Source organism: Oncorhynchus kisutch, linkage group LG18 (genome assembly GCF_002021735.2).
Source record: "Oncorhynchus kisutch isolate 150728-3 linkage group LG18, Okis_V2, whole genome shotgun sequence".
Taxonomy (NCBI): domain Eukaryota; kingdom Metazoa; phylum Chordata; class Actinopteri; order Salmoniformes; family Salmonidae; genus Oncorhynchus; species Oncorhynchus kisutch.
In genome coordinates this window covers 74,667,820-74,695,503 of record NC_034191.2, presented here as the reverse complement: position 1 = coordinate 74,695,503, position 27,684 = coordinate 74,667,820, and the positions used below count along the sequence as shown (strand labels likewise).

General features: G+C 40.0%; 1 protein-coding gene across 1 annotated transcript; it reads right to left on the bottom strand.

Annotated features, from left to right (window-relative positions):
- Positions 1-1,045: 1,045 nt before the first annotated feature.
- LOC109909793 (elongation of very long chain fatty acids protein 2-like) lies at positions 1,046-27,684 on the bottom strand. Its single transcript, XM_020508818.2, has 8 exons — positions 27,452-27,684; positions 21,651-21,714; positions 20,533-20,720; positions 5,525-5,602; positions 4,213-4,384; positions 2,422-2,546; positions 2,069-2,203; positions 1,046-1,851 (listed from the first exon to the last, which is right to left on the bottom strand). Exons 1-8 carry the CDS (start codon positions 27,452-27,454, stop codon positions 1,753-1,755), a joined length of 864 nt encoding a protein of 287 aa, XP_020364407.1. The 5' UTR covers positions 27,455-27,684; the 3' UTR covers positions 1,046-1,752.

Below are 27,684 nucleotides of genomic sequence, written 5' to 3'. Positions count from 1 at the left end.
TTTTTTTTCTTGTTAGGAGATTCTGGATGTGGCTTCATAACCAACAAAATTAACTCATTTTTAAATATTTTTTTATGAAACGACAACCACATCATCGGTAAGTCCAAAATAAAGTAAGTAAACTATCTCTTTTTAAGATTACTTATCCTCTCTTTCTCTCCACAGGAACCTCCAATGAGTTGGTGACAAAGGAAAGAGAGGACAAGACCCTCCACTTCCTGTTGAAACACTCACCACCTTGGACCCTGACGGTGACGTCATACAGATACGCATAATGGGTCATAGACCGTGATCACAGTTCTCACATAATGGATCATAGACCGTGATCACAGTTCTCACATAATGGATCATAGACCGTGATCACAGTTCACGCATAATGGATCATAGACCGTGATCACAGTTCACGCATAATGGATCATAGACCGTGATCACAGTTCTCACATAATGGATCATAGACCGTGATCACAGTTCTCACACAAGCAATCTCGCTCATCTTTTTTTCGGGCATTCTTCAAAATACACACAATAATAGCTAATAGTTAACACATCTATAGCTAGTATCTACCACATCCATAGCTAGTATCTACCACATACATAGCTAATAGCTACCACATCCATAGCTAATAGCTAACACATCCATAGCTAACACATCCATAGCTAATAGCTAACACATCCATAGCTAATAGCTAACACATCCATAGCTGATAGCTAACACATCCATAGCTGATAGCTACCACATCCATAGCTGATAGCTACCACATCCATAGCTGATAGCTACCACATCCATAGCTAATAGCTAACACATCCATAGCTGATAGCTAACACATCCATAGCTGATAGCTAACACATCCATAGCTGATAGCTACCACATCCATAGCTGATAGCTAACACATCCATAGCTGATAGCTAACACATCCATAGCTAATAGCTAACACATCCATAGCTGATAGCTAACACATCCATAGCTAAAAGATCATGGCTGATGAATTTCAGGGACGTGGTTCGTCGCCATAGAGCAAGGCAGACCATGCTCATTTTTTTTTTTAAGTACTTTTATTTTGTCTGTTTGCCGATAGCCATTCAAAGATATTGATCAGTGGTTGCATTTCTCAATGTATAAAGTCTACCAAAGTCGTCAGGAAAGCCTGTTCAATATTGCTTTTTCTAAAGACCCAGTCACCCAGTCATGTTTACCAGCACATGTTGTACCCGTAAACGAAGACATTCAAATACATTGTGATACATCAGGTATAAGGATCTGCAGTGTTTCTAAGGCATCTTTAGTTTAACAATGATTTCAGTGAATGCTTTGGACTGATATTTTTGATGAGTACACACTGTACACATGGGCTATATTCAATAAAGCAATAGCAACGTAAATTATGTCAAAGTATTGTGGAAATTGCTGATTGTATTCAGGTTTTTACACTATGAGAATATAAACTATGAATTGCATAGGTTACTGCGTGGTAAGGAATGGATGGAATTTTCACACTTGCATTTCAGCAATTGAAAGTGCAAAGGAAATGAGCGCATCATTCCTGTACGTACAGTATGTTACACATATGTTGTCAAGCTCCAAGGAAACCAAATAAAGAATTTAATACAAAAATTAAGTACAAAGGTTTCTATACAAAACATGCATACTGAAACTTATCCCTGTTTTGGAGCATTTTAGCAGTAGTGTCACGACATGTATAGATTCTGGTGGTTGTTGAAGTAGGTCGTTGTCTTGACAACCAGGTCCAAATACTACTTTCTCTTCTTGAAGCTGGTGCCATTGGTGGAGACAGAGTGGCCATTTGGGCGACTGGACTTGATGGATTCTTCTGGCCGTCTTTTTCTGTAGGTCTGGGATAAAAATCGGTCAACTTTCGACCATTGAAAAACCAACATAAACATTCAGACATGCCTTTAAATGAATCCCTAGCGTAACAAAGAACATTGTCGTATTTGTGGACTTTTCCAATAATTTGAGAAAGACACATTTGTTTTACCGTGTCCTATTATACAGAGCACAGTTTGAATCCAGTGTTCATGGGAAGGTTACCCCAAGGCGCTACTGTACCTGGACGTAGAAGTTGACAAAAAGGATGACGAGGGTGGCCATGTAGGAGAACTGGAAGAGCAGGCATCCAACGGGGAAACCACAAGGGACGACGATTGCAGACAGGGTGTGTGTGATGGTCAGTATAAACTGGATCTGAGACAGACGGAGAGCAAAAAGGGGGAACCTCTCCGTCAGGGGTCTTATAACTCCTCTAACATGCGTGGCTTTTATCGTCCCATGTCTATGCTTAATGTAGGCCATTGCTCTTAGACTAGAAGAGTAGTTCCCTTCACTGTTCAAGTGAGATCATACAGGCTTGATTGAATATGAGCGCTCGTTTCATGAAAGGAATTTGCAACCAGTGTACTCACCAACTGAGCCTGAGTCAGGTAGCGCTTCCACCAGAGGTATTTCTGCATGGAGGGTATTGTGGACAGGCCATAGTAGGAGTACATACACACATGGATGAAACTGTTAAGAGTCGGCCCAAAGAAACCTTGGAAAAAAGATTTGGGAAAAATGTATTATTGATTGACATACTTGACAAACCTTTCACATTGAAATTCAGCAGTTTGGTCTGTCACCAAGGCAACACAACTACAGTGAGAAAAATAATGAAACATATTTTGCAAATTGCTTGTAGCAGGGACATGTTAAAGTTGTTTGGGCTAGTTTTATTTATTTATTTTTTATTATAGGACAGGACATGCTCACTCGAGTTTGCCCCTGGTTTTGGGCTTCTTCCTGGTGTAGTTATATATGGCCTGCTGGGATGGGATGACACTGCTGCCGGCCTCATGAGGGGCGGATCCCTTTATTTATTGCATTTTTATATTTTTTTATTTTTTTAGCCCCTTTTTCTCCCCAATTTCATGGTGTCCAATTGTTAGTAGTTACTGTCTTGTCTCATCGCTACAACTCCCGTACGGACTCGGGAGAGACGAAGGTCGAGAGCCATGCATCCTCCGAAACAGAACCCAACCAAGCCGCACTGCTTCTTAACACAGCGTGCATCCAACCCGGAAACCAGCTGCACCAATGTGTCGGAGGAAACACCGTACACCTAGTGACCTGGTCAGCACGCACTGCGCCCGGCCCGCCACAGGAGTCACTAGTGCGTGATGAGACAAGGATGTCCCTACCGGCCAAACCCTCCCTAACCCGGACGACGCTAGGCGAATAGTGCGTCGCCCCATGGACCTCCCGGGTCGTGGCCGGCTGTGACAGCCTGGGCTCGAACCCAGAGTCTATGGTGGCAATTTGCAACCAGCCTTAGACCACTGCGCCACCCGGGAGGCCCCATTCCATTTTTATTTAACCTTCATTTAACTAGGCAAGTCAGTTAAGAACAAATTCTTATTTACAATGACGGCCTACCTTGGCCAAACCCTAACGACGCTGGGCCTATTGTGCACTGCCTTATGAGACTCCCAATCATGGCCGGATGTGATACAGCCTGGAATCAAACCAGGGCCTGTAGTGACACCCCTAGCACTGAGATGCAGTACCTTAGCCCTGCTTGAAGAACGTTGGCATAATCAGCAAAATAACAACTACCCCCATTGGGCTTCAACATTGAAGAATAGGTGTTAGAACATTTCCACAGGGAGAACATCAACCTCAGCTCTCATCTCAATCTGACCCTAACGTCAACCTATATCAAAGATGGTGGATAAATGAAGATGTCCCACTCAGGCCGTTTGCCATTGCCATTTTTTTTCCCGGTCTACTTAAGCAGGTGGCTCTCCCATAGGCACCAATGCATTAGCAGCTGGGTCTGGTCCATAGAGAATGATAGAGACCTCTAGTGGCTAAAAGGTCGTATTAGCTGGAGTCCAACCGGGTCATAAGGAGGGATCAGCCAATCGAGAAGAAGAAAATGGACTCCTTTAAAATATAGGTAGCCTCAATGGCGTTGCCCATACTGTCACATAAGCTATAATGGCACAGATACAAAGATGAGTCTTCTATATATCTTTATGGTCTGGTCTGCTTAGTTCATTGACTGTATATGAACCAGAAAAAAGGAGCGAGTGAGATGTCTTGCTTCCCTCTTTCGTCTCTGCCTATACCACGCCCAAAGCCCCCTACTGATTCGCTCTTACATCAATCGAGTCCCTTTGATTCTAACAGTGATGTAGGTGGAAGTGGGTGTGACCTACTCTGTCCACAGGGGATCCAGTTCAGAACACACCACCAGATGTTGAACATGGAGGCGTGGTGATAAACGTGCAGGAAGGTGATCTGGCTGTTCTTCTTCCGCAGCACAAAGAAGATGGTGTCCAGGAACTCAATCACCTTGGAGAAGTAGTACCACCACAGCACCTTGGCTACCTGGTGAGTTTATAGAAGAGCATGTAGGGGACTGTGCAGTAATATGGCGAGTACTGAATCAACTTCCCTTTCATGATCGTGTCTGTAATTATGACCCTCAACAACAACAAAAACATAACAAAAATGTGACCAAGATGTAATTTCAATATTTTTGTGTGGCAGTGGATACTCATTATTATTCTTTAATTTACAGCTAATGTAACTGTAATTAAGTTATGTAATTCAATGTAATTTATTTAAATCTAATACATTGTAATTAACTCTTTGTGTTAATTAATTACACAATTGTATTCTTGCATATGTTGCTTTACGTTATCACATTCAGATATATATGTTTTTCAAACTAGGGAGGGGGGTGCAGAAGATGGGGGGTGGGATGCCATTTGTGGACACTAGCTGACAGAAATATATTATACAACCCATTCCCTTTGAAGTTGTAGGTGGTAACAGCATGTGATGGTACTCACAGATCTACTACCACTCTTTTCCCAGGGAAAGCTGGACCTCTAGCTTTTCCTCACACTGTGGAACCAGCCTGATCTCGCCAGCTGACATAAATCATTCTCCATACTGAACAATGTAATCCGTGTATCAGAGATCAGGCTGGTTGTCCGAGGCTACACAGCAAGGGCTTCAGCATATTTGACTTGAGTCACCAATAACTGATTTATACAAGCTCCATATACTGTATGTACTGTATTTGTATTTATCTTATTTATTTAACCTTTATTTAACTAGGCAAGTCATTTAACGAGAGCCCCCAATATGAACAAACATAGCAATGATAGCATCTGTTGAGACACTTGATAGTTGAGTGCAGGAGACATTGCATTTCTTAACTAGATGGTTGTAACGTTTTCTAATAAGTAGTAAGGGAACAACAGTCAACACGACATGACTCCTTTCTTCAAGATGTTAAGAGTAGGTTTGTGTTATTCATTAGATAGACTTCTGCATTTTTATGTCAGTGGTTTTCAGAGGCCAGTCATGGAGTAGACAGCAGAGCCCAACATAAGTGTTACTGAGGAAGGATAGAGGGTGGGAAGGAGACAGCACACACACACACACACACACACACACACACACACACACACACACACACACACACACACACACACACACACACACAGTGTTACTCACCCTGAGGTCCGCCTCCCCTGCCTCGTGGAGTCCCTGACACTGCAGACGGTAGCCTGCCGACAAGGTTGCCGAGACGAGCTGCAACCAAAACGCCACGGTCAACGTCACTGTATAACTCTCACCACCCCCCACCACACACACAGTCATGCACCATTTCCCTGTAACACACACACACCCCACCCTGCTCCACACACATACCCCTCCCCACACACACACACATCTGTATCCCTGTCAGGACTGACTGAGCTGAGGCAGTAGCCCGACCCTCCCTGCCTTTCTCTGCCATGTCAGTCTAACCCAGTGAGTAGTTGTAATGGTATTCGGTCACCCCTGTATGAACTTCCACAAAGAGGGATATTTGACTGCTCTCCGCATCCTAACTGTGCTCAAGTGCTCTTTAAATAAATCTCACTGCTTGGAGGTCATTATTCTCAGACGACATCATACTTCCTCCCTCTCTCCCTCTCTCTACGTTTTAGTGAATGTATCTAGTGCACAAGTGTAGGATTCATACATTGACCAAGCTCTATTGAAAAACACTTTCAACGGAGATTCACAATTGAGCATAATTTTCAGTCTAGGACTAGGCTCCAGCTGTGAAACCATCCCTATATGCCTTCAGGCCAACTCCACTTACATGTTATTCATTTAGCAGACACTGTTATTCAGAGTGACTTACAGGAACAATTAGGGTTAAACGCTTTGCTCAAGGGCACATAGACATTTCTTTTTCACCTAGTCAGCCTAAGGGACATGAACCAGCAACTTTTTGGTAACTGACCTAACACCCATAACCGCTTGACTACCTAGATTATTGGACTAAACGCGCAAACAATAAATGATTGCCTATCCAATATAGAGTGTATATTTGGTCAGATTGCACTTCCCAAGGCTTCCACTAGATGTCAACAGTCTTTAGAACTTTGTTTCAGGCTTTTACTGTGAAGGGGGAGTGAATAAGAGCTGTTTGAATCAGGGGTTTGGCAGAAAGCCATTAGTTTAGTCACGCGCAGCCGTGAGTACAAGCTCCATTCCTTTTCATTTCTAAAGACAAAGGAATTGTTCGGTTGAAACATTATTGAAGATTTATGATAAAAACATCCTAAAGATTGATTCTATACATCGTTTGACATGTTTCTACGAACTGTAATAAAACTTTTTTGACTTTTCGTCTGGACCTTGTGGATTTTGGATTACTGGACTAAACGAGCAAACAAAAAGGAGGTATTTGGACATAAATGATGGACTTTATCGAACATTTATTGTGGAACTGGGATTCCTGGGAGTGCATTCTGATGAAGAACAAAAGGTAAGTGAATATTTATAATGCTATTTCTGACTTCTGTTGACTCCACAACATGGCTTGTTTTCGTGGCTGAGCGCTGTACTCAGATTATTGCATGGTGTACTTTTGCCGTAAAGCTTTTTTGAAATCTGACACAGCGGTTGCATTAAGGAGAAGTATATCTTTAATTATATGCATTACACTTGCATCTTTCATCAACGTTTATGATGAGTATTGTGTAACATGAAGTCCTATGAGTGCCATCTGATGAAGATCATAAAAGGTTAGTGATTAATTTTATCTCTATTTCTGCTTTTTGTGTCTCCTCTCTTTTGCTGGAAAAATGGCTGTGTTTTTCTGTAACTAGGTGCAGACCTAACATAATCGTTTGGTGTGCTTTCGTCGTAAAGCTGTGGTGGGATTAACAACACGTTTATCTTTAAAATGGTGTATAATACTTGTATGTTTGAGGAATTTTAATTATGAGATTTCTGTTGTTTGAATTTGGTGAATCAAATCAAATTAGCCGTAAGAAGTTAAGTCGGCAGGGTAGCCTAGTGGTTAGAGCGTTGGACTCTATTTCAAACCCCCGAGCTGACAAGGTACAAATCTGTCGTTCTGCCCCTGAACAGGCAGTTAACCCACTGTACCTAGGCTGTCGTTGTAAATAAGAATTTGTTCTTAACTGACTTGCCTGGTTAAATAAAGGTAAAAAAATAAAAATGAAAGGTGGTGCACACCAACAGTGTAAGATGGAGGATATGTTAGAAACACATAATGCAGTAGAGACTCCTCTTCAGTCCATCCCATAGAAAGGATCCCGGGGCCAGGAACGTTTTATTTAACTAAGCAAGTCAGTTAAGAACAAATTTTTATTTACAATGACAGCCTACGCCGGCCAAACCTGGATGACGCTGTGCCAATTGTGCGCCACCCTATGGGACTCAGTTGTGATACAGCCTGGAATCGAACCACTAGTGACACTTCTAGCACTGAGATGCAGTGTCTTAGACCTCAGTGCCACTTTGGAACTAACAACACAACCTACAAACTACACCTCAATCTGTATTTCACACATTGCCTATCATATAGACATTAGACATAGCTTACACTGTAGAGATCTTCATGATTCACATTCCTACTAATAATCAAAACAGTATCATCTTTCTAGCTATATAAATAGTCAATCTGTGTTGTGCGAGAGTGGTAGCCTGCCTAGGAGGGTTTCCAGTGAGGTTAATCTGTCTGTATGGTCCTTCACCCTCTCACCTAGCCTGGAATCTAAGCTGATCTGGCATCTGGACCACAGCACAACATGTCATATGAGTCAGCAGACGGGCCCACGCCCAGAGGTCACAGTGGGAGAAGGAGACAGAGAGAAGAGGAGAGGAGGAGAGTGAGAGAGAAAGGAAGGGGAGAAGAGGAGAGGAAGACAGAGAAAGGAGGAAGAGAGGGAAAAAAGGAAGACAGAGAGAGGAGGTGAGAAAGAGAGAAGGAGAGGGAAGAGAAATAAATAGGTATATGGAGAGAGAGAGACAGAGGCGAGAGAGAGACAGAAGCGAGTTAGAGGTGAGAGAGGGAGAGAGACAGTGGTGAGGGAGGCGGAGAGAGAGCGGGAGACAGAGAGAAAGAGAGGGAGACAGAGAGACAGAGAGAGAGACAGAGAGAGCGAGAGGGAAACAGAGAGAGAGAGGGAGACAGACAGACAGAGAGAGGAAGACAGAGACAGAGAGAGGGAGACAGAGAGAGAGAGAGAGAGACAGACAGAGAGAGAGAAAGACATACAGAGAGAGAGAGAGAGACAGACAGAGAGAGAGAGAGAAACAGAGGCAGACAGAGAGAGAGAGAGAGAGAGAGAGAGAGAGAGAGAGAGAGAGAGAGAGAGAGAGAGAGAGAGAGAGAGAGAGAGAGAGAGAGAGAGAGGGAGGGAGAGACAGAGAGAGTGAGAGGGAGACAGAGACAGAGAGAGGGAGACAGAGAGACGGAGACAGAGACAGGGAGGGAGAGACGAAGAGACTGAGACGGAGAGACGGAGACAGAGCGAGGGTCAGAGAGAGGGAGACAGAGACAAAGCGGGAGACGGAGAGAGCGAGAGACGGAGAGGGAGACAGACGGAGAGAGGGAGACAGCGAGAGAGCGAGAGACGAAGAGAGCGAGAGACGGAGAGAGGGAGACGAAGAGAGGGAGAGAGCGAGAGACGGAGAGAGGGAGAAAGAGAGGGAGAGACGGAGTGATATGATATGATATTCATATGTGTTATTTCATAATTTTGATGTCTTCACTATTATTCTACAATGTAGAAAATAGTACAAATAAAGAAAAACCCTTGAATGAGTAGGTGTGTCCCAACGTTTGACTGGTACTGTATATTATATATAAATATAAATAAATAAATAAATAAATAAATAAATATATATATATATATATATATATATATACACACACAGTTGAAGTCAGAAGAGTACATACACAAAAGTAATTTTTCCTACAATTGTTTACAGTCTTATAACTTATAACTTGTCATTTCCAAGTGAAATAATCTGTCTGTAAACAATTGTTGTAAAAATGACTTGTGTCATGCACAAAGTAGATGTCCTAACCGTCAAAACAATTGTTTGTGGACAAGAAATTTGTGGAGTGGTTGAAAAACTAGTTTGAATGACTCCAACCTAAGTGTATGTAAACTTCCGACTTCAACTGTAGATACATACAGACACACACTCACAAACACCTGGGAGGGATGAAAGATCATCACTTTGAGGAATCATATCTTTTTTCACATGAATATTTTATCGAAGCTTCAGCATCACTTTTGATCCGCTGTGTAAAACTAGGATGTTACCAAAACAGATGTGTAAAACTAGGATGTTACCAATACAGATATATAAAACTAGGATGTTACCAATACAGATATATAAAACTAGGATGTTACCAATACAGATATATAAAACTAGGATGTTACCAATACAGATATATACAACTAGGATGTTACTAAGACAGATATATACAACTAGGATGTTACTAATACAGATATATACAACTAGGATGTTACTAATACAGATATATAAAACTTCTTTTTCACCTAGTCAGCCTAAGGGACATGAACCAGCAACTTTTTGGTAACTGACCTAACACCCATAACCGCTTGACTACCTAGATTATTGGACTAAACGCGCAAACAATAAATGATTGCCTATCCAATATAGAGTGTATATTTGGTCAGATTGCACTTCCCAAGGCTTCCACTAGATGTCAACAGTCTTTAGAACTTTGTTTCAGGCTTTTACTGTGAAGGGGGAGTGAATAAGAGCTGTTTGAATCAGGGGTTTGGCAGAAAGCCATTAGTTTAGTCACGCGCAGCCGTGAGTACAAGCTCCATTCCTTTTCATTTCTAAAGACAAAGGAATTGTTCGGTTGAAACATTATTGAAGATTTATGATAAAAACATCCTAAAGATTGATTCTATACATCGTTTGACATGTTTCTACGAACTGTAATAAAACTTTTTTGACTTTTCGTCTGGACCTTGTGGATTTTGGATTACTGGACTAAACGAGCAAACAAAAAGGAGGTATTTGGACATAAATGATGGACTTTATCGAACATTTATTGTGGAACTGGGATTCCTGGGAGTGCATTCTGATGAAGAACAAAAGGTAAGTGAATATTTATAATGCTATTTCTGACTTCTGTTGACTCCACAACATGGCTTGTTTTCGTGGCTGAGCGCTGTACTCAGATTATTGCATGGTGTACTTTTGCCGTAAAGCTTTTTTGAAATCTGACACAGCGGTTGCATTAAGGAGAAGTATATCTTTAATTATATGCATTACACTTGCATCTTTCATCAACGTTTATGATGAGTATTGTGTAACATGAAGTCCTATGAGTGCCATCTGATGAAGATCATAAAAGGTTAGTGATTAATTTTATCTCTATTTCTGCTTTTTGTGTCTCCTCTCTTTTGCTGGAAAAATGGCTGTGTTTTTCTGTAACTAGGTGCAGACCTAACATAATCGTTTGGTGTGCTTTCGTCGTAAAGCTGTGGTGGGATTAACAACACGTTTATCTTAAAAATGGTGTATAATACTTGTATGTTTGAGGAATTTTAATTATGAGATTTCTGTTGTTTGAATTTGGTGAATCAAATCAAATTAGCCGTAAGAAGTTAAGTCGGCAGGGTAGCCTAGTGGTTAGAGCGTTGGACTCTATTTCAAACCCCCGAGCTGACAAGGTACAAATCTGTCGTTCTGCCCCTGAACAGGCAGTTAACCCACTGTACCTAGGCTGTCGTTGTAAATAAGAATTTGTTCTTAACTGACTTGCCTGGTTAAATAAAGGTAAAAAAATAAAAATGAAAGGTGGTGCACACCAACAGTGTAAGATGGAGGATATGTTAGAAACACATAATGCAGTAGAGACTCCTCTTCAGTCCATCCCATAGAAAGGATCCCGGGGCCAGGAACGTTTTATTTAACTAAGCAAGTCAGTTAAGAACACATTTTTATTTACAATGACAGCCTACGCCGGCCAAACCTGGATGACGCTGTGCCAATTGTGCGCCACCCTATGGGACTCAGTTGTGATACAGCCTGGAATCGAACCACTAGTGACACTTCTAGCACTGAGATGCAGTGTCTTAGACCTCAGTGCCACTTTGGAACTAACAACACAACCTACAAACTACACCTCAATCTGTATTTCACACATTGCCTATCATATAGACATTAGACATAGCTTACACTGTAGAGATCTTCATGATTCACATTCCTACTAATAATCAAAACAGTATCATCTTTCTAGCTATATAAATAGTCAATCTGTGTTGTGCGAGAGTGGTAGCCTGCCTAGGAGGGTTTCCAGTGAGGTTAATCTGTCTGTATGGTCCTTCACCCTCTCACCTAGCCTGGAATCTAAGCTGATCTGGCATCTGGACCACAGCACAACATGTCATATGAGTCAGCAGACGGGCCCACGCCCAGAGGTCACAGTGGGAGAAGGAGACAGAGAGAAGAGGAGAGGAGGAGAGTGAGAGAGAAAGGAAGGGGAGAAGAGGAGAGGAAGACAGAGAAAGGAGGAAGAGAGGGAAAAAAGGAAGACAGAGAGAGGAGGTGAGAAAGAGAGAAGGAGAGGGAAGAGAAATAAATAGGTATATGGAGAGAGAGAGACAGAGGCGAGAGAGAGACAGAAGCGAGTTAGAGGTGAGAGAGGGAGAGAGACAGTGGTGAGGGAGGCGGAGAGAGAGCGGGAGACAGAGAGAAAGAGAGGGAGACAGAGAGACAGAGAGAGAGACAGAGAGAGCGAGAGGGAAACAGAGAGAGAGAGGGAGACAGACAGACAGAGAGAGGAAGACAGAGACAGAGAGAGGGAGACAGAGAGAGAGAGAGACAGACAGAGAGAGAGAAAGACATACAGAGAGAGAGAGAGAGACAGACAGAGAGAGAGAGAGAAACAGAGGCAGACAGAGAGAGAGAGAGAGAGAGAGAGAGAGAGAGAGAGAGAGAGAGAGAGAGAGAGAGAGAGAGAGAGAGAGAGAGAGAGAGAGAGAGAGAGAGAGAGGGAGGGAGAGACAGAGAGAGCGAGAGGGAGACAGAGACAGAGAGAGGGAGACAGAGAGACGGAGACAGAGACAGGGAGGGAGAGACGAAGAGACTGACACGGAGAGACGGAGACAGAGCGAGGGTCAGAGAGAGGGAGACAGAGACAAAGCGGGAGACGGAGAGAGCGAGAGACGGAGAGGGAGACAGACGGAGAGAGGGAGACAGCGAGAGAGCGAGAGAGCGAGAGACGAAGAGAGCGAGAGACGGAGAGAGGGAGACGAAGAGAGGGAGAGAGCAAGAGACGGAGAGAGGGAGAAAGAGAGGGAGAGACGGAGTGATATGATATGATATTCATGTGTGTTATTTCATAGTTTTGATGTCTTCACTATTATTCTACAATGTAGAAAATAGTACAAATAAAGAAAAACCCTTGAATGAGAAGGTGTGTCCCAACGTTTGACTGGTACTGTATATTATATATAAATATAAATAAATAAATAAATAAATATATATATATATATATATATATATATACACACACAGTTGAAGTCAGAAGAGTACATACACAAAAGTAATTTTTCCTACAATTGTTTACAGTCTTATAACTTATAACTTGTCATTTCCAAGTGAAATAATCTGTCTGTAAACAATTGTTGTAAAAATGACTTGTGTCATGCACAAAGTAGATGTCCTAACCGTCAAAACAATTGTTTGTGGACAAGAAATTTGTGGAGTGGTTGAAAAACTAGTTTGAATGACTCCAACCTAAGTGTATGTAAACTTCCGACTTCAACTGTAGATACATACAGACACACACTCACAAACACCTGGGAGGGATGAAAGATCATCACTTTGAGGAATCATATCTTTTTTCACATGAATATTTTATCGAAGCTTCAGCATCACTTTTGATCCGCTGTGTAAAACTAGGATGTTACCAAAACAGATGTGTAAAACTAGGATGTTACCAATACAGATATATAAAACTAGGATGTTACCAATACAGATATATAAAACTAGGATGTTACCAATACAGATATATACAACTAGGATGTTACCAATACAGATATATACAACTAGGATGTTACTAATACAGATATATAAACTAGGATGTTACCAATACAGATATATAAAACTAGGATGTTACCAATACAGATATATACAACTAGGATGTTACCAATACAGATATATACAACTAGGATGTTACTAATACAGATATATAAACTAGGATGTTACCAATACAGATATATAAAACTAGGATGTTACCAATACAGATATATACAACTAGGATGTTACCAATACAGATATATACAACTAGGATGTTACCAATACAGATATATAAAACTAGGATGTTACCAATACAGATATATACAACTAGGATGTTACCAATACAGATATATAAAACTAGGATGTTACTAATACAGATATATAAACTAGGATGTTACCAATACAGATATATAAAACTAGGATGTTACCAATACAGATATATACAACTAGGATGTTACCAATACAGATATATAAAACTAGGATGTTACCAATACAGATATATACAACTAGGATGTTACTAATACAGATATAAAACTAGGATGTTACCAATACAGATATATACAACTAGGATGTTACCAATACAGATATATAAAACTAGGATGTTACCAATACAGATATATACAACTAGGATGTTACCAATACAGATATATACAACTAGGATGTTACCAATACAGATATATACAACTAGGATGTTACCAATACAGATATATACAACTAGGATGTTACCAATACAGATATATAAAACTAGGATGTTACCAATACAGATATATACAACTAGGATGTTACCAATACAGATATATACAACTAGGATGTTACCAATACAGATATATACAACTAGGATGTTACCAATACAGATATATAAACTAGGATGTTACCAATACAGATATATACAACTAGGATGTTACTAATACAGATATAAAACTAGGATGTTACCAATACAGATATATAAACTAGGATGTTACCAATACAGATATATACAACTAGGATGTTACCAATACAGATATATACAACTAGGATGTTACCAATACAGATATATACATCTAAATCAAATCTAATTTATTTGTCACATACTAATCAATGGTTAGCAGATGTTATTTGTCACATACACATGGTTAGCAGATGTTATTTGTCACATACACATGGTTAGCAGATGTTATTTGTCACATACACATGGTTAGCAGATGTTATTTGTCACATACACATGGTTAGCAGATGTTATTTGTCACATACACATGGTTAGCAGATGTTATTTGTCACATACACATGGTTAGCAGATGTTATTTGTCACATACACATGGTTAGCAGATGTTATTTGTCACATACACATGGTTAGCAGATGTTATTTGTCACATACACATGGTTAGCAGATGTTATTTGTCACATACACATGGTTAGCAGATGTTATTTGTCACATACACATGGTTAGCAGATGTTATTTGTCACATACACATGGTTAGCAGATGTTATTTGTCACATACACATGGTTAGCAGATGTTATTTGTCACATACACATGGTTAGCAGATGTTATTTGTCACATACACATGGTTAGCAGATGTTATTTGTCACATACACATGGTTAGCAGATGTTATTTGTCACATACACATGGTTAGCAGATGTTATTTGTCACATACACATGGTTAGCAGATGTTATTTGTCACATACACATGGTTAGCAGATGTTATTTGTCACATACACATGGTTAGCAGATGTTATTTGTCACATACACATGGTTAGCAGATGTTATTTGTCACATACACATGGTTAGCAGATGTTATTTGTCACATACACATGGTTAGCAGATGTTAATGCGAGTGTAGCGAAATGCTTGTGCTTCTAGTTCCGACAATGCAGTAATAACGAACAAGTAATCTGACTAACAATTCCCAAAAAAAACGACTGTCTTAAACACAGTGTAAGGGGATAAAGAATATGTACATAAGGATATATGAATGAGTGATGGTACAGAGCAGCATAGGCAAGATACAGTAGATGATATCGAGTACAGTATATACATATGAGATGAGTATGTAAACCAAGTGGCGTAGTTAAAGTGGCTAGTGATACATGTATTACATAAGGATGCAGTCGATGATATAGAGTACAGTATCTACGTATGCATATGAGATGAATAATGTAGGGTAAGTAACATTATATAAGGTAGCATTGTTTAAAGTGGCTAGTGATATATTTACATCATTTCCCATCAATTCCCATGATTAAAGTGGCTGGAGTAGAGTCAGTGTCATTGACAGTGTGTTGGCAGTAGCCACTCAATGTTAGTGGTGGCTGTTTAACAGTCTGATGGCCTTGAGATAGAAGCTGTTTTTCAGTCTCTCGGTCCCAGCTTTGATGCACCTGTACTGACCTCGCCTTCTGGATGACAGCGGGGTGAACAGGCAGTGGCTCGGGTGGTTGATGTCCTTGATGATCTTTATGGCCTTCCTGTAGCATCGGGTGGTGTAGGTGTCCTGGAGGGCAGGTAGTTTGCCCCCGGTGATGCGTTGTGCAGACCTCACTACCCTCTGGAGAGCCTTACGGTTGAGGGCGGTGCAGTTGCCATACCAGGCGGTGATACAGCCCGCCAGGATGCTCTCGATTGTGCATCTGTAGAAGTTTGTGAGTGCTTTTGGTGACAAGCCGAATTTCTTCAGCCTCCTGAGGTTGAAGAGGCGCTGCTGCGCCTTCCTCACGATGCTGTCTGTGTGAGTGGACCAATTCAGTTTGTCTGTGATGTGTATGCCGAGGAACTTAAAACTTGCTACCCTCTCCACTACTGTTCCATCGATGTGGATGGGGGGGTGTTCCCTCTGCTGTTTCCTGAAGTCCACAATCATCTCCTTAGTTTTGTTGACGTTGAGTGTGAGGTTATTTTCCTGACACCACACTCCGAGGGCCCTCACCTCCTCCCTGTAGGCCGTCTCGTCGTTATTGGTAATCAAGCCTACCACTGTTGTGTCGTCCGCAAACTTGATGATTGAGTTGGAGACGTGCATGGCCACGCAGTCGTGGGTGAACAGGGAGTACAGGAGAGGGCTCAGAACGCACCCTTGTGGGGCCCCAGTGTTGAGGATCAGCGGGGAGGAGATGTTGTTGCCTACCCTCACCACCTGGGGGCGGCCCGTCAGGAAGTCCAGTACCCAGTTGCACAGGGCGGGGTCGAGACCCAGGGTCTCGAGCTTGATGACGAGCTTGGAGGGTACTATGGTGTTGAATGCCGAGCTGTAGTCGATGAACAGCATTCTCACATAGGTATTCCTCTTGTTCAGATGGGTTAGGGCAGTGTGCAGTGTGGTTGAGATTGCATCGTCTGTGGACCTATTTGGGCGGTAAGCAAATTGGAGTGGGTCAAGGGTGTCAGGTAGGGTGGAGGTGATATGGTCCTTGACTAGTCTCTCAAAGCACTTCATGATGACGGATGTGAGTGCTACGGGGCGGTAGTCGTTTAGCTCAGTTACCTTAGCTTTCTTGGGAACAGGAACAATGGTGGCCCTCTTGAAGCATGTGGGAACAGCAGACTGGTATAGGGATTGATTGAATATGTCCGTAAACACACCGGCCAGCTGGTCTGCGCATGCTCTGAGGGCGCGGCTGGGGATGCCGTCTGGGCCTGCAGCCTTGCGAGGGTTAACACGTCTAAATGTCTTACTCACTTCGGCTGCAGTGAAGGAGAGACTGCATGTTTTCGTTGCAGGCCGTGTCAGTGGCACTGTATTGTCCTCAAAGCGGGCAAAAAAGTTATTTAGTCTGCCTGGGAGCAAGACATCCTGGTCCGTGACTGGGCTGGGTTTCTTCCTGTAGTCCGTGATTGACTGTAGACCCTGCCACATGCCTCTTGTGTCTGAGCCGTTGAATTGAGATTCTACTTTGTCTCTGTACTGGCGCTTAGCTTGTTTGATAGCCTTGCGGAGGGAATAGCTGCACTGTTTGTATTCAGTCATGTCACCAGACACTTTGCCCTGATTAAAAGCAGTGGTTCGCGCCTTCAGTTCCACACGAATGCTGCCATCAATCCACGGTTTCTGGTTAGGGAATGTTTTAATCGTTGCTATGGGAACGACATCTTCAACGCACGTTCTAATGAACTCGCACACCGAATCAGCGTATTCGTCAATGTTGTTATCTGACGCAATACGAAACATCTCCCAGTCCACGTGATGGAAGCAGTCTTGGAGTGTGGAGTCAGCTTGGTCGGACCAGCGTTGGACAGACCTCAGCGTGGGAGCTTCTTGTTTTAGTTTCTGTCTGTAGGCAGGGATCAACAAAATGGAGTCGTGGTCAGCTTTTCCGAAAGGGGGGCGGGGCAGGGCCTTATATGCGTCGCGGAAGTTAGAGTAACAATGATCCAGGGTCTTTCCACCCCTGGTTGCGCAATCGATATGCTGATAAAATTTAGGGAGTCTTGTTTTCAGATTAGCCTTGTTAAAATCCCCAGCTACAATGAATGCAGCCTCCGGATAAATCGTTTCCAGTTTGCAGAGAGTTAAATAAAGTTCGTTCAGAGCCATCGATGTGTCTGCTTGGGGGGGTATATATACGGCTGTGATTATAATCGAAGAGAATTCTCTTGGTAGATAATGCGGTCTACATTTGATTGTGAGGAATTCTAAATCAGGTGAACAGAAGGATTTGAGTTCCTGTATGTTTCTTTCATCACACCATGTCACGTTGGCCATAAGGCATACGCCCCCGCCCCTCTTCTTACCAGAAAGATGTTCGTTTCTGTCGGCGCGATGCGTGGAGAAACCCGCTGGCTGCACCGCTTCGGATTGCGTCTCTCCAGTTAGCCATGTTTCCGTGAAGCAGAGAACGTTACAGTCTCTGATGTCCCTCTGGAATGCTACCCTTGCTCGGATTTCATCAACCTTGTTGTCAAGAGACTGGACATTGGCAAGAAGAATGCTAGGGAGTGGTGCACGATGTGTCCGTCTCCGGAGTCTGACCAGAAGACCGCTTCGTTTCCCTCTTTGTCTGAGTCGTTTTTCTGGGTCGCTGCATGTAATCCACTCCGTTACACTGGTTGTAAGGCAGAACACAGGATCCGCATCGCGAAAAACATATTCTTGGTCGTACTGATGGTGAGTTGACGCTGATCTTATATTCAGTAGTTCTTCTCGGCTGTATGTAATGAAACCTAAGATGACCTGGGGTACTAGTGTAAGAAATAACACGTAAAAAAAACAAAAAACTGCATAGTTTCCTAGGAACGCAAAGCGAGGCGGCCATCTCTGTCGGCGCCGGAAGTCAAACTAGGATGTTACTAAGATAGATGTATAAAACTAGGATGTTACCAATACAGATATATACAACTAGGATGTTACCAATACAGATATATAAAACTAGGATGTTACCAATACAGATATATACAACTAGGATGTTACCAATACAGATATATAAACTAGGATGTTACCAATACAGATATACAAAACTAGGATGTTACTAATACAGATATATAACACTAGGATGTTACTAATACAGATATATAAAACTAGGATGTTACCAATACAGATACATAAACTAGGAGGTTACCAATAATGATATATAAAACTAGGATGTTACCAAAACAGATATATAAAACTAGGATGTTACCAATACAGATATATAAAACTAGGATGTTACTAATACAGATATATAAACTAGGATGTTACCAATACAGATATATAAAACTAGGATGTTACTAATACAGATATATAAAACTAGGATGTTACCAATACAGATATATAAACTAGGATGTTATTAATACATATGTATAAAACTAGGATGTTACCAATACAGATATATAAAACGAGGATGTTACTAAGACAGATGTATAAAACTAGGATGTTACTAAGACAGATGTATAAAACTAGGATGTTACTAAGACAGATGTATAAAACTAGGATGTTACTAATACAGATGTATAAAACTAGGATGTTACAAATACAGATATATAAAACTAGGATGTTACTAATACAGATGTATAAAACTAGGATGTTACTAAGACAGATGTATAAAACTAGCATGTTACCAATACAGATATATAAAACTAGGATGTTACCAATACAGATATACAAAACTAGGATGTTACTAATACAGATATATAAAACTAGGATGTTACTAATACAGATATATACAACTAGGATGTTACTAATACAGATATATAAAACTAGGATGTTACCAATACAGATGTATAAAACTAGGATGTTACCAATACAGATATATAAAACTAGGATGTTACCAATACAGATATATAAAACTAGGATGTTACTAATACAGATATATAAACTAGGATGTTACCAATACAGATGTATAAAACGAGGCTGTTACCAATACAGATATATAAAACTAGGATGTTACCAATACAGATATATAAAACTAGGATGTTACCAATACAGATATATAAAACTAGGATGTTACTAATACAGATATATAAACTAGGATCTTACCAATACAGATATATAAAACTAGGATGTTACCAATACAGATATACAAAACTAGGATGTTACTAATACAGATATATAAAACTAGGATGTTACCAATACAGATACATAAACTAGGATGTTACCAATAATGATATATAAAATTAGGATGTTACCAATACAGATATACAAAACTAGGATGTTACCAATACAGATATATAAAACTAGGATGATACCAATACAGATATATAAAACTAGGATGTTACTAATACAGATATATAAAACTAGGATGTTACTAATACAGATGTATAAAACTAGGATGTTACTAAGACAGATGCCTTCGGACTTGTCCGACAGAGTAATGCTCTTTACACCTACTGTACTGTCACTAACAGACACTCTTTACACCTACTGTACTGTCACTAACAGACACTCTTTACACCTACTGTACTGTCACTAACAGACACTCTTTACACCTACTCTACTGTCACTAACGCACTCCATTTACAGATGCCCTTTCCCAGGGTTATGTTCATTGGGGTACGCAACGGAAAACGTTTCAAAATGTTTTGCAACAGAAAATGAAAATATACTATTATTATTGGAGAAGTCAAGGCTGTCTCCCTGTCAGTCTGTTTCTTCCGTTTGATGCCTAATGAACACGAGCCAGGGTATAAAGGCACTCATATCCCCGACTCAGACATCTCTGACCTCTGAGGTTTGTCTTAGAACAACTTACCTCAACCAGCATGTACAGGGAGAGCATGGTCACAGAGAAGTTGTACACTTGTAAGACCCCCTTGAGTGAGTATGCTGGCCTGTTCCTCATGTATTTTGATCCCAGGTATACTGTGAGGAGGTAAAGGATGGTGAGGGAGAGGGTGGGGAGATATGAGTCCAACAGGAGCCATCCTCGTACCCTGGAGTCTAAGTGGAGGGGGGAGAACACAGTGAACAATCAGTGTTGGGATCATCATGCCATTCCATTATTCAAGCCATTACTGTTCAACCTGTCATAAGCAATAAGATCTAACATTGCACTCTGCTTGACTTGATATGAAAAAATATATAGTATGTTGTTCATGATTTTCATACGATTACAAATCCTTGTCGTAGCCTATATGGTTTATGTACTAAATCCAAATCAAATTGTATTCGTCATGTCCACAGTTCACAGCAGGTATAAACGGTGCAATGAAATGTTTACCTGCAATCTCTCTCAACAGTATAGTACAATATCAATAATCAATAACATCAACAATCAATAATATCCATCATTGATAATACCAAAAGATAACTGTTGACAAATTATAATGGAGTAGAAGGCTATGACAGTGCTTGACAGCAAGGAATCCCAACGTTTATTCTCTAAAACTCCATATAAAAGTAATTCCCTAAGACATCACTTTCTATCACGACCTCAAGGCAACAATTCTATCATAACTTACCTTGGACCAGGTATGTGTGTATAGGTATTCACATAGTAGGCTTATATAAAAAATGTGTACTCCATAACTGGCTATTTACTACTCTATCACAGAAGTATTACATAGGTTATTACACCTTAATAACACAGGTATATCCCTAAGTACTGTAAAATGTGTTAAAAGTTCATTAACAAGGGGATATGGCAAAGCTGTGGGAATTTGTAGTATTCAGATGGGTCAGTCTGATTACACACACCGACGTGTACCTAGACCGCTACCCTCCTGCGTGAGGTGAGCTTTGAAGGACTCTGTAATGTCAGTTACGCATCAGTTGATGCTACTCTGTCATCTGAGCAGACATATTTGTAGTTTTCACAACCACATTTGTAGTTTTAACAACCATTGCAGTCTTCAATTGGAAAATACATACCTCTGTCTTCAAACAGGAAGTAAAAAAGCGCGTTTAACCGCTCGTCCAAACTTTGTAAATGGTTCTGAAAGTTAAAAAAGAGAAGAGAAGTCACTTGCAATAAATGTGTCTGTGTGTCACCGTATGTCCATTTGTATGGCATTTATCAAAATAATGTACATGACATTATAGAGCCTTTTAATCACATTATAGAGCCCATTTATCACATTATATACCCCATTTATCACATTATAGAGCCCATGTATCACATTATAGAGCCCATTTATCACATTATAGAGCCCATTTATCACATTATAGAGCCTTTTAATAACATTATAGAGCTCATTTATCACATTATAGAGCCCATTTATCACATTATAGAGCTCATTTATCACATTATAGAGCTCATTTATCACATTATAGAGCCCATTTATCACATTATATACCCCATTTATCACATTATAGAGCCCATTTATCACATTATAAAGCCCATTTATCACATTATAGAGCTCATTTATCACATTATAGAGCCCATTTATCACATTATATACCCCATTTATCACATTATAGAGCCCATTTATCACATTATATACCCCATTTATCACATTATATACCCCATTTATCACATTATATACCCCATTTATCACATTATATACCCTATTTATCACATTATAGAGCTCATTTATTACATTATAGAGCTCATTAATCACATTATAGAGCTCATTAATCACATTATAGAGCTCATTTATCACATTATATACCCCATTTATCACATTATGTACCCCATTTATCACATTATAGAGCCCATTTATCACATTATAGAGCCCATTTATCACATTATAGAGCTCATTTATCACATTATAGAGCCCATTTATCACATTATATACCCCATTTATCACATTATAGAGCTCATTTATCACATTATAGAGCCCATTTATCACATTATAAAGCCCATTTATCACATTATAGAGCTCATTTATCACATTATAGAGCCCATTTATCACATTATATACCCCATTTATCACATTATAGAGCTCATTTATCACATTATAGAGCTCATTAATCACATTATAGAGCTCATTAATCACATTATAGAGCTCATTAATCACATTATAGAGCTCATTTATCACATTATATACCCCATTTATCACATTATATACCCCATTTATCACATTATAGAGCCCATTTATCACATTATAGAGCCCATTTATCACATTATAGAGCTCATTTATCACATTATAGAGCCCATTTATCACATTATATACCCCATTTATCACATTATAGAGCTCATTTATCACATTATATACCCCATTTATCACATTATAGAGCCCATTTATCACATTATAAAGCCCATTTATCACATTATAGAGCTCATTTATCACATTATAGAGCCCATTTATCACATTATATACCCCATTTATCACATTATAGAGCTCATTTATCACATTATATACCCCATTTATCACATTATATACCCCATTTATCACATTATATACCCCATTTATCACATTATATACCCCATTTATCACATTATATACCCCATTTATCACATTATATACCCCATTTATCACATTATAGAGCTCATTTATCACATTATAGAACTCATTAATCACATTATAGAGCTCATTAATCACATTATAGAGCTCATTAATCACATTATAGAGCTCATTTATCACATTATATACCCCATTTATCACATTATATACCCCATTTATCACATTATATAGCCCATTTATCACATTATATACCCCATTTATCACATTATAGAGCCCATTTATCACATTATATACCCCATTTATCACATTATATACCCCATTTATCACATTATAGAGCTCATTTATCACATTATATACCCCATTTATCACATTATATACCCCATTTATCACATTATAGAGCCCATTTATCACATTATAGAGCTCATTAATCACATTATAGAGCTCATTAATCACATTATAGAGCTCATTAATCACATTATAGAGCTCATTTATCACATTATAGGGCCCATTTATCACATTATAGAGCCCATTTATCACATTATAGAGCTCATTTATCACATTATAGAGCCCATTTATCACATTATAGAGCCCATTTATCTATCACATTATAGAGCCACTTTTCATGTAAACAGTTGGATTTTAGATGCAGTGAATTACAAATAAAACAAGGTCCTTAAATGCATAAAAGCACTTAATAAATCCGATCTATTATTATTAAGCAATTGCCAAAAATGTATCCTTTGGGCCAGTAACCAAAAGGTCGCTAGTTTGAATCCCAGAGCAGTGGGGTAATCATTTGTTGATGTGTGCTTGAGCATGGCACTTAACCCTAATTGCTCCTGTAAGTCACTCTGGATAATAGTGTCTGCTAAATCTAAAACTGACTATTTCTTACAAACATTATTGTCTCTGGCTAAATGCCTTTGCTGCAAGGTGGTAAGCAAGGTGTTGGAAGTGGCTTATGTTCATATTGTATATGTTGGTCAGCCAACACAATATTTGTCAAGTCACAGTAACCGGTATCCTATACATAATGTCAGGGAGTGGTGTGTTGCTCTTTGCTCCCTATCTCTATCTCTATCTATCTATCTCTCTGTCTTTCTCTTTCTCTCTTTCTCTCTCTCTCTCATTCTCTCTCCATCTCTCTCTCTCTCACTGGGACACTGGAGAAAAGGTCACTAGGGGAAATGCCTCTCCTCTATTTGTCCCCCATTTCCAAGAGCTTTACTGTTTATTGATCCAGGCCACTGCGTTCTGCAGTAACAAATGTCAGAAGGGCGACCTGGGGGGAACAAGCGGTAGGGGCCATATTGACATTTCAGTCTACCTCCACCTTCTTTAGGAGATGGGCCGACACAGACCAAAGCTGATACGCTATGGGGTGTTGGGTTTCTGACGCAGAGGAGACAAACACAATTTGTGACCTGTCCTCAGCTCTTTGGTGCCACCATACTGGCATCTCCTGTCCTGTACATGTCCAGGGGCACTTAGTGTCCCTTATCTCATTAAACTGAGCTGAGAGTTTAAACTATCCCTTAGGTCTATGGGCCAACAGAGAGACATACAGGACTGGCTACTTAGTTAGAGAGCCAGCAATGACAGCCAGAGCACATGCAAATCTAGGAAATATTGTTTTTATTTACTATGGATATATAACCATCTTTCATATTGTTGATAAGCTATATCACAGTTCCGCAAGCACTTTTGAGCATTATGGGAGGGGGGGAAATTATCTGTTTTATTCAAATACAGATGTAGGATTTTAATTTGATCACCCTGTTGCGGGGAATGTCAAACTTTTAGTGTTTGAGGTTAAAAAGGCTTCTGTAGTTTGTAATTTGCTCTTTGAAATTACAGACTTGATTTGCCCCAATGAAAAATGTTCATTAATTATAATCCACATAGTAATTCACATTTCCTGCTGCTGCAGGATTATTTTCCTGTTGTATCAAACTTGCTCAAATTAAGATCCTACCCTACATCTGTAATATATCAATGAGAAATGTAATCTCAGCACCCAGAACCAAATCAGCTGAGTAGTCTCGAAAGAGTGTAAGAAAAGTAACTTTCATACATTTTGGTACCCATGCATGTCATACTATGTTGCCCTCAAAGAACTAGCTTGTTGTGTAGTAGGTGTAGTTATAAAACCTATCCTCTGTTGTTATCCAATAATTTACTTCGTCACCTGGCTGTCTTTAGTCTACTCTTTGTCTTTCTTTTACCTGGCTTCAAACAGATACTCAGTTATAACTACTAGCTTTTGGTTCAGATTGTCAGTATTCCTCCCTACACTAAGTACAGTATCCCTCCCTACACTAAGTACAGTATCCCTCCCTACACTAAATACAGTATCACTCCCTACACTAAGTACAGTATTCCTCCCTACACTAAGTACAGTATCCCTCCCTACACTAAGTACAGTATCCCTCCCTACACTAAGTACAGTATTCCTCCCTACACTAAGTACAGTATCCCTCCCTACACTAAGTACAGTATCCCTCCCTACACTAAGTACAGTATTCCTCCCTACACTAAGTACAGTATCCCTCCCTACACTAAGTACAGTATTACTCTAAGATTTTCCCTATTGGCATTGACAAGGTTATCGTTAGCCCCATTTTGTTAGTTCATATTTACAATCAAGAAATGAAATGGGGAAGGGTATTGGTAAAAACCTGGATTTGTGGTCAAGCCAGAAGCGCCAGTTTAGGATTAACTAGGATTGGAGGAAAAGGAATAATTTTTGTGTGGGGTTTATGTGCATCTTAATAGCCCAGAGCAGCTTTGTAATTCCTGATTTCCCAGCTCCTGGCTGACAGCATCTTTCAAGCAACTCTGACTCTTGTTAACAATCAAAGTTCAATAAATCATTCAGATGGATTTGGAAGTATTGTTGTGTTTGAACAGGGTTTGTTAACAGGTTACATTTCTTCAGCCCCATCACTCAGCTTTTTACTGAAACAGTAGCGGGGAGCTTGTTTTGTTATTGTTTCAACTGCAGATTTCCTCTTTAAAGAACAGAATTGGTTCTTGCTGACACAAGCACTCTACTAAAAGGGACCAACAAGCCAGACATTGCAAGGTATTGACGAAGTAAAAAAAACGTCTCTATAGACTTTGAAAAAAATAAAAGGTTGAATACTGTAGGTATTAAATGGTGCTGAGCGATTAGTGCTTTTTGAGGTCGGTTCAATAATTTTTTAAAATAATGACAGTTTCGATTTCGGTTTCGATTATACATTTTTTTTATAAATGCACTATGCATTATCTGAGTTGAATGCTGTAACAACACAGAATAAAACAATTAATAAAAGTCCCATGAGGGTAGTGACTGCCCATTACTGCTTATCACTTATTAGACATAATTTATTACTTTATTTAATAAAATATTTCAGTTGTTGTGTATATTCATCATCTCATCTCTATACAACTGCTGCCTATGCTGTCTGACAAAATCACTATTTTAGTAGTTCTTCATAGTAAATAAGGCATACTTTTATGACTGCTGAATACCAACTATCAGTCACTTAGATCATGTATTTTCAGGTAGAGATACCTTGCGATGCAACTGCTCTCTATCCCTCTTGATGGCTCATTCTTGTTTCTTTTATGTAGCAGGCTAAAAGAAACACAGACCAGATAAGTAGGCACACAATGGATTATGATCATTGTAGGTAATTACCACGTTTTCTGCAATAAACTATGTAGAATATTAGCCTGTTAGAAACTACAACTCCCTACAACATCGCAAAGTTCTTGCTTGATCTAGAGAAACTGTGCAATGAGTGCACAGAAAGAAAAAAAGAAAGACATGAGATTCAAATAATGTAACCTACATTGGTCAATTAAAATGAACCGGGTTAATAGCGCAGCACTATGTTTTATCGTAGTGTGCACACTGCACATAGTAATACATGTATTATTAATATGCATATGATCTATGCACCATGCAATAACATGCTACAATATAGGATAATATATATTTCTATGTTTAGCCTTCTGCAGTGAACAAAATCAATTCCGTAACAATTCAATATCTATTGAGTTTGCAATTTGCACTTTCCCATCGCCTGACCATCATCAGTTGCACATTCCTTGCTGTTACTTAACTTTCCCAAGTATAAAAACACTGATAGTGCCTCTAATTCAAGGCTGACACAAGACTTCCAATAATTCAATGAAAATTCAGACAATCACACGAATCAGAGCTATTTCCCCAAGAGGTAGTCTATCTCCCTTCGATCGTGTTGTCACCTGTGTCAAACATCAGTTGACGCCCATACAAAATGCCGACAGTATAGCGGATATGTGTAGTGTGCTTACCATCTCTTTTTGCTGGATGTAGAAAGCACTGTAATTTGTACCGCGAAGGTCAAATAGCGTTGAGATTGTGAGGCACGTTACCCTGGAGAGAGAGAGGTGGGCTCGAGGAGACAGAATGTGCGCTGTCCAGGGTATCTCAGAATCTGCTTTTAGCTCGCTCTGGCATGCATCCACAAACCCCACGAATTATGGTATGTCATATATGCCGGTCTGTGCTCTGTGATGCCACCACA

Excerpts from the sequence above, each read along its gene's own strand:
- LOC109909793 (XM_020508818.2), bottom strand. Across the intron at positions 5,603-20,532 it reads CCCTGTACATGCTGGTTGAG|CTCGTCTCGGCAACCTTGTC; the intron begins GTAAGTTGTTCT and ends TTTTGGTTGCAG. Across the intron at positions 2,547-4,212 it reads CTGGATCCCCTGTGGACAGA|GTTTCTTTGGGCCGACTCTT; the intron begins GTAGGTCACACC and ends CTTTTTTCCAAG.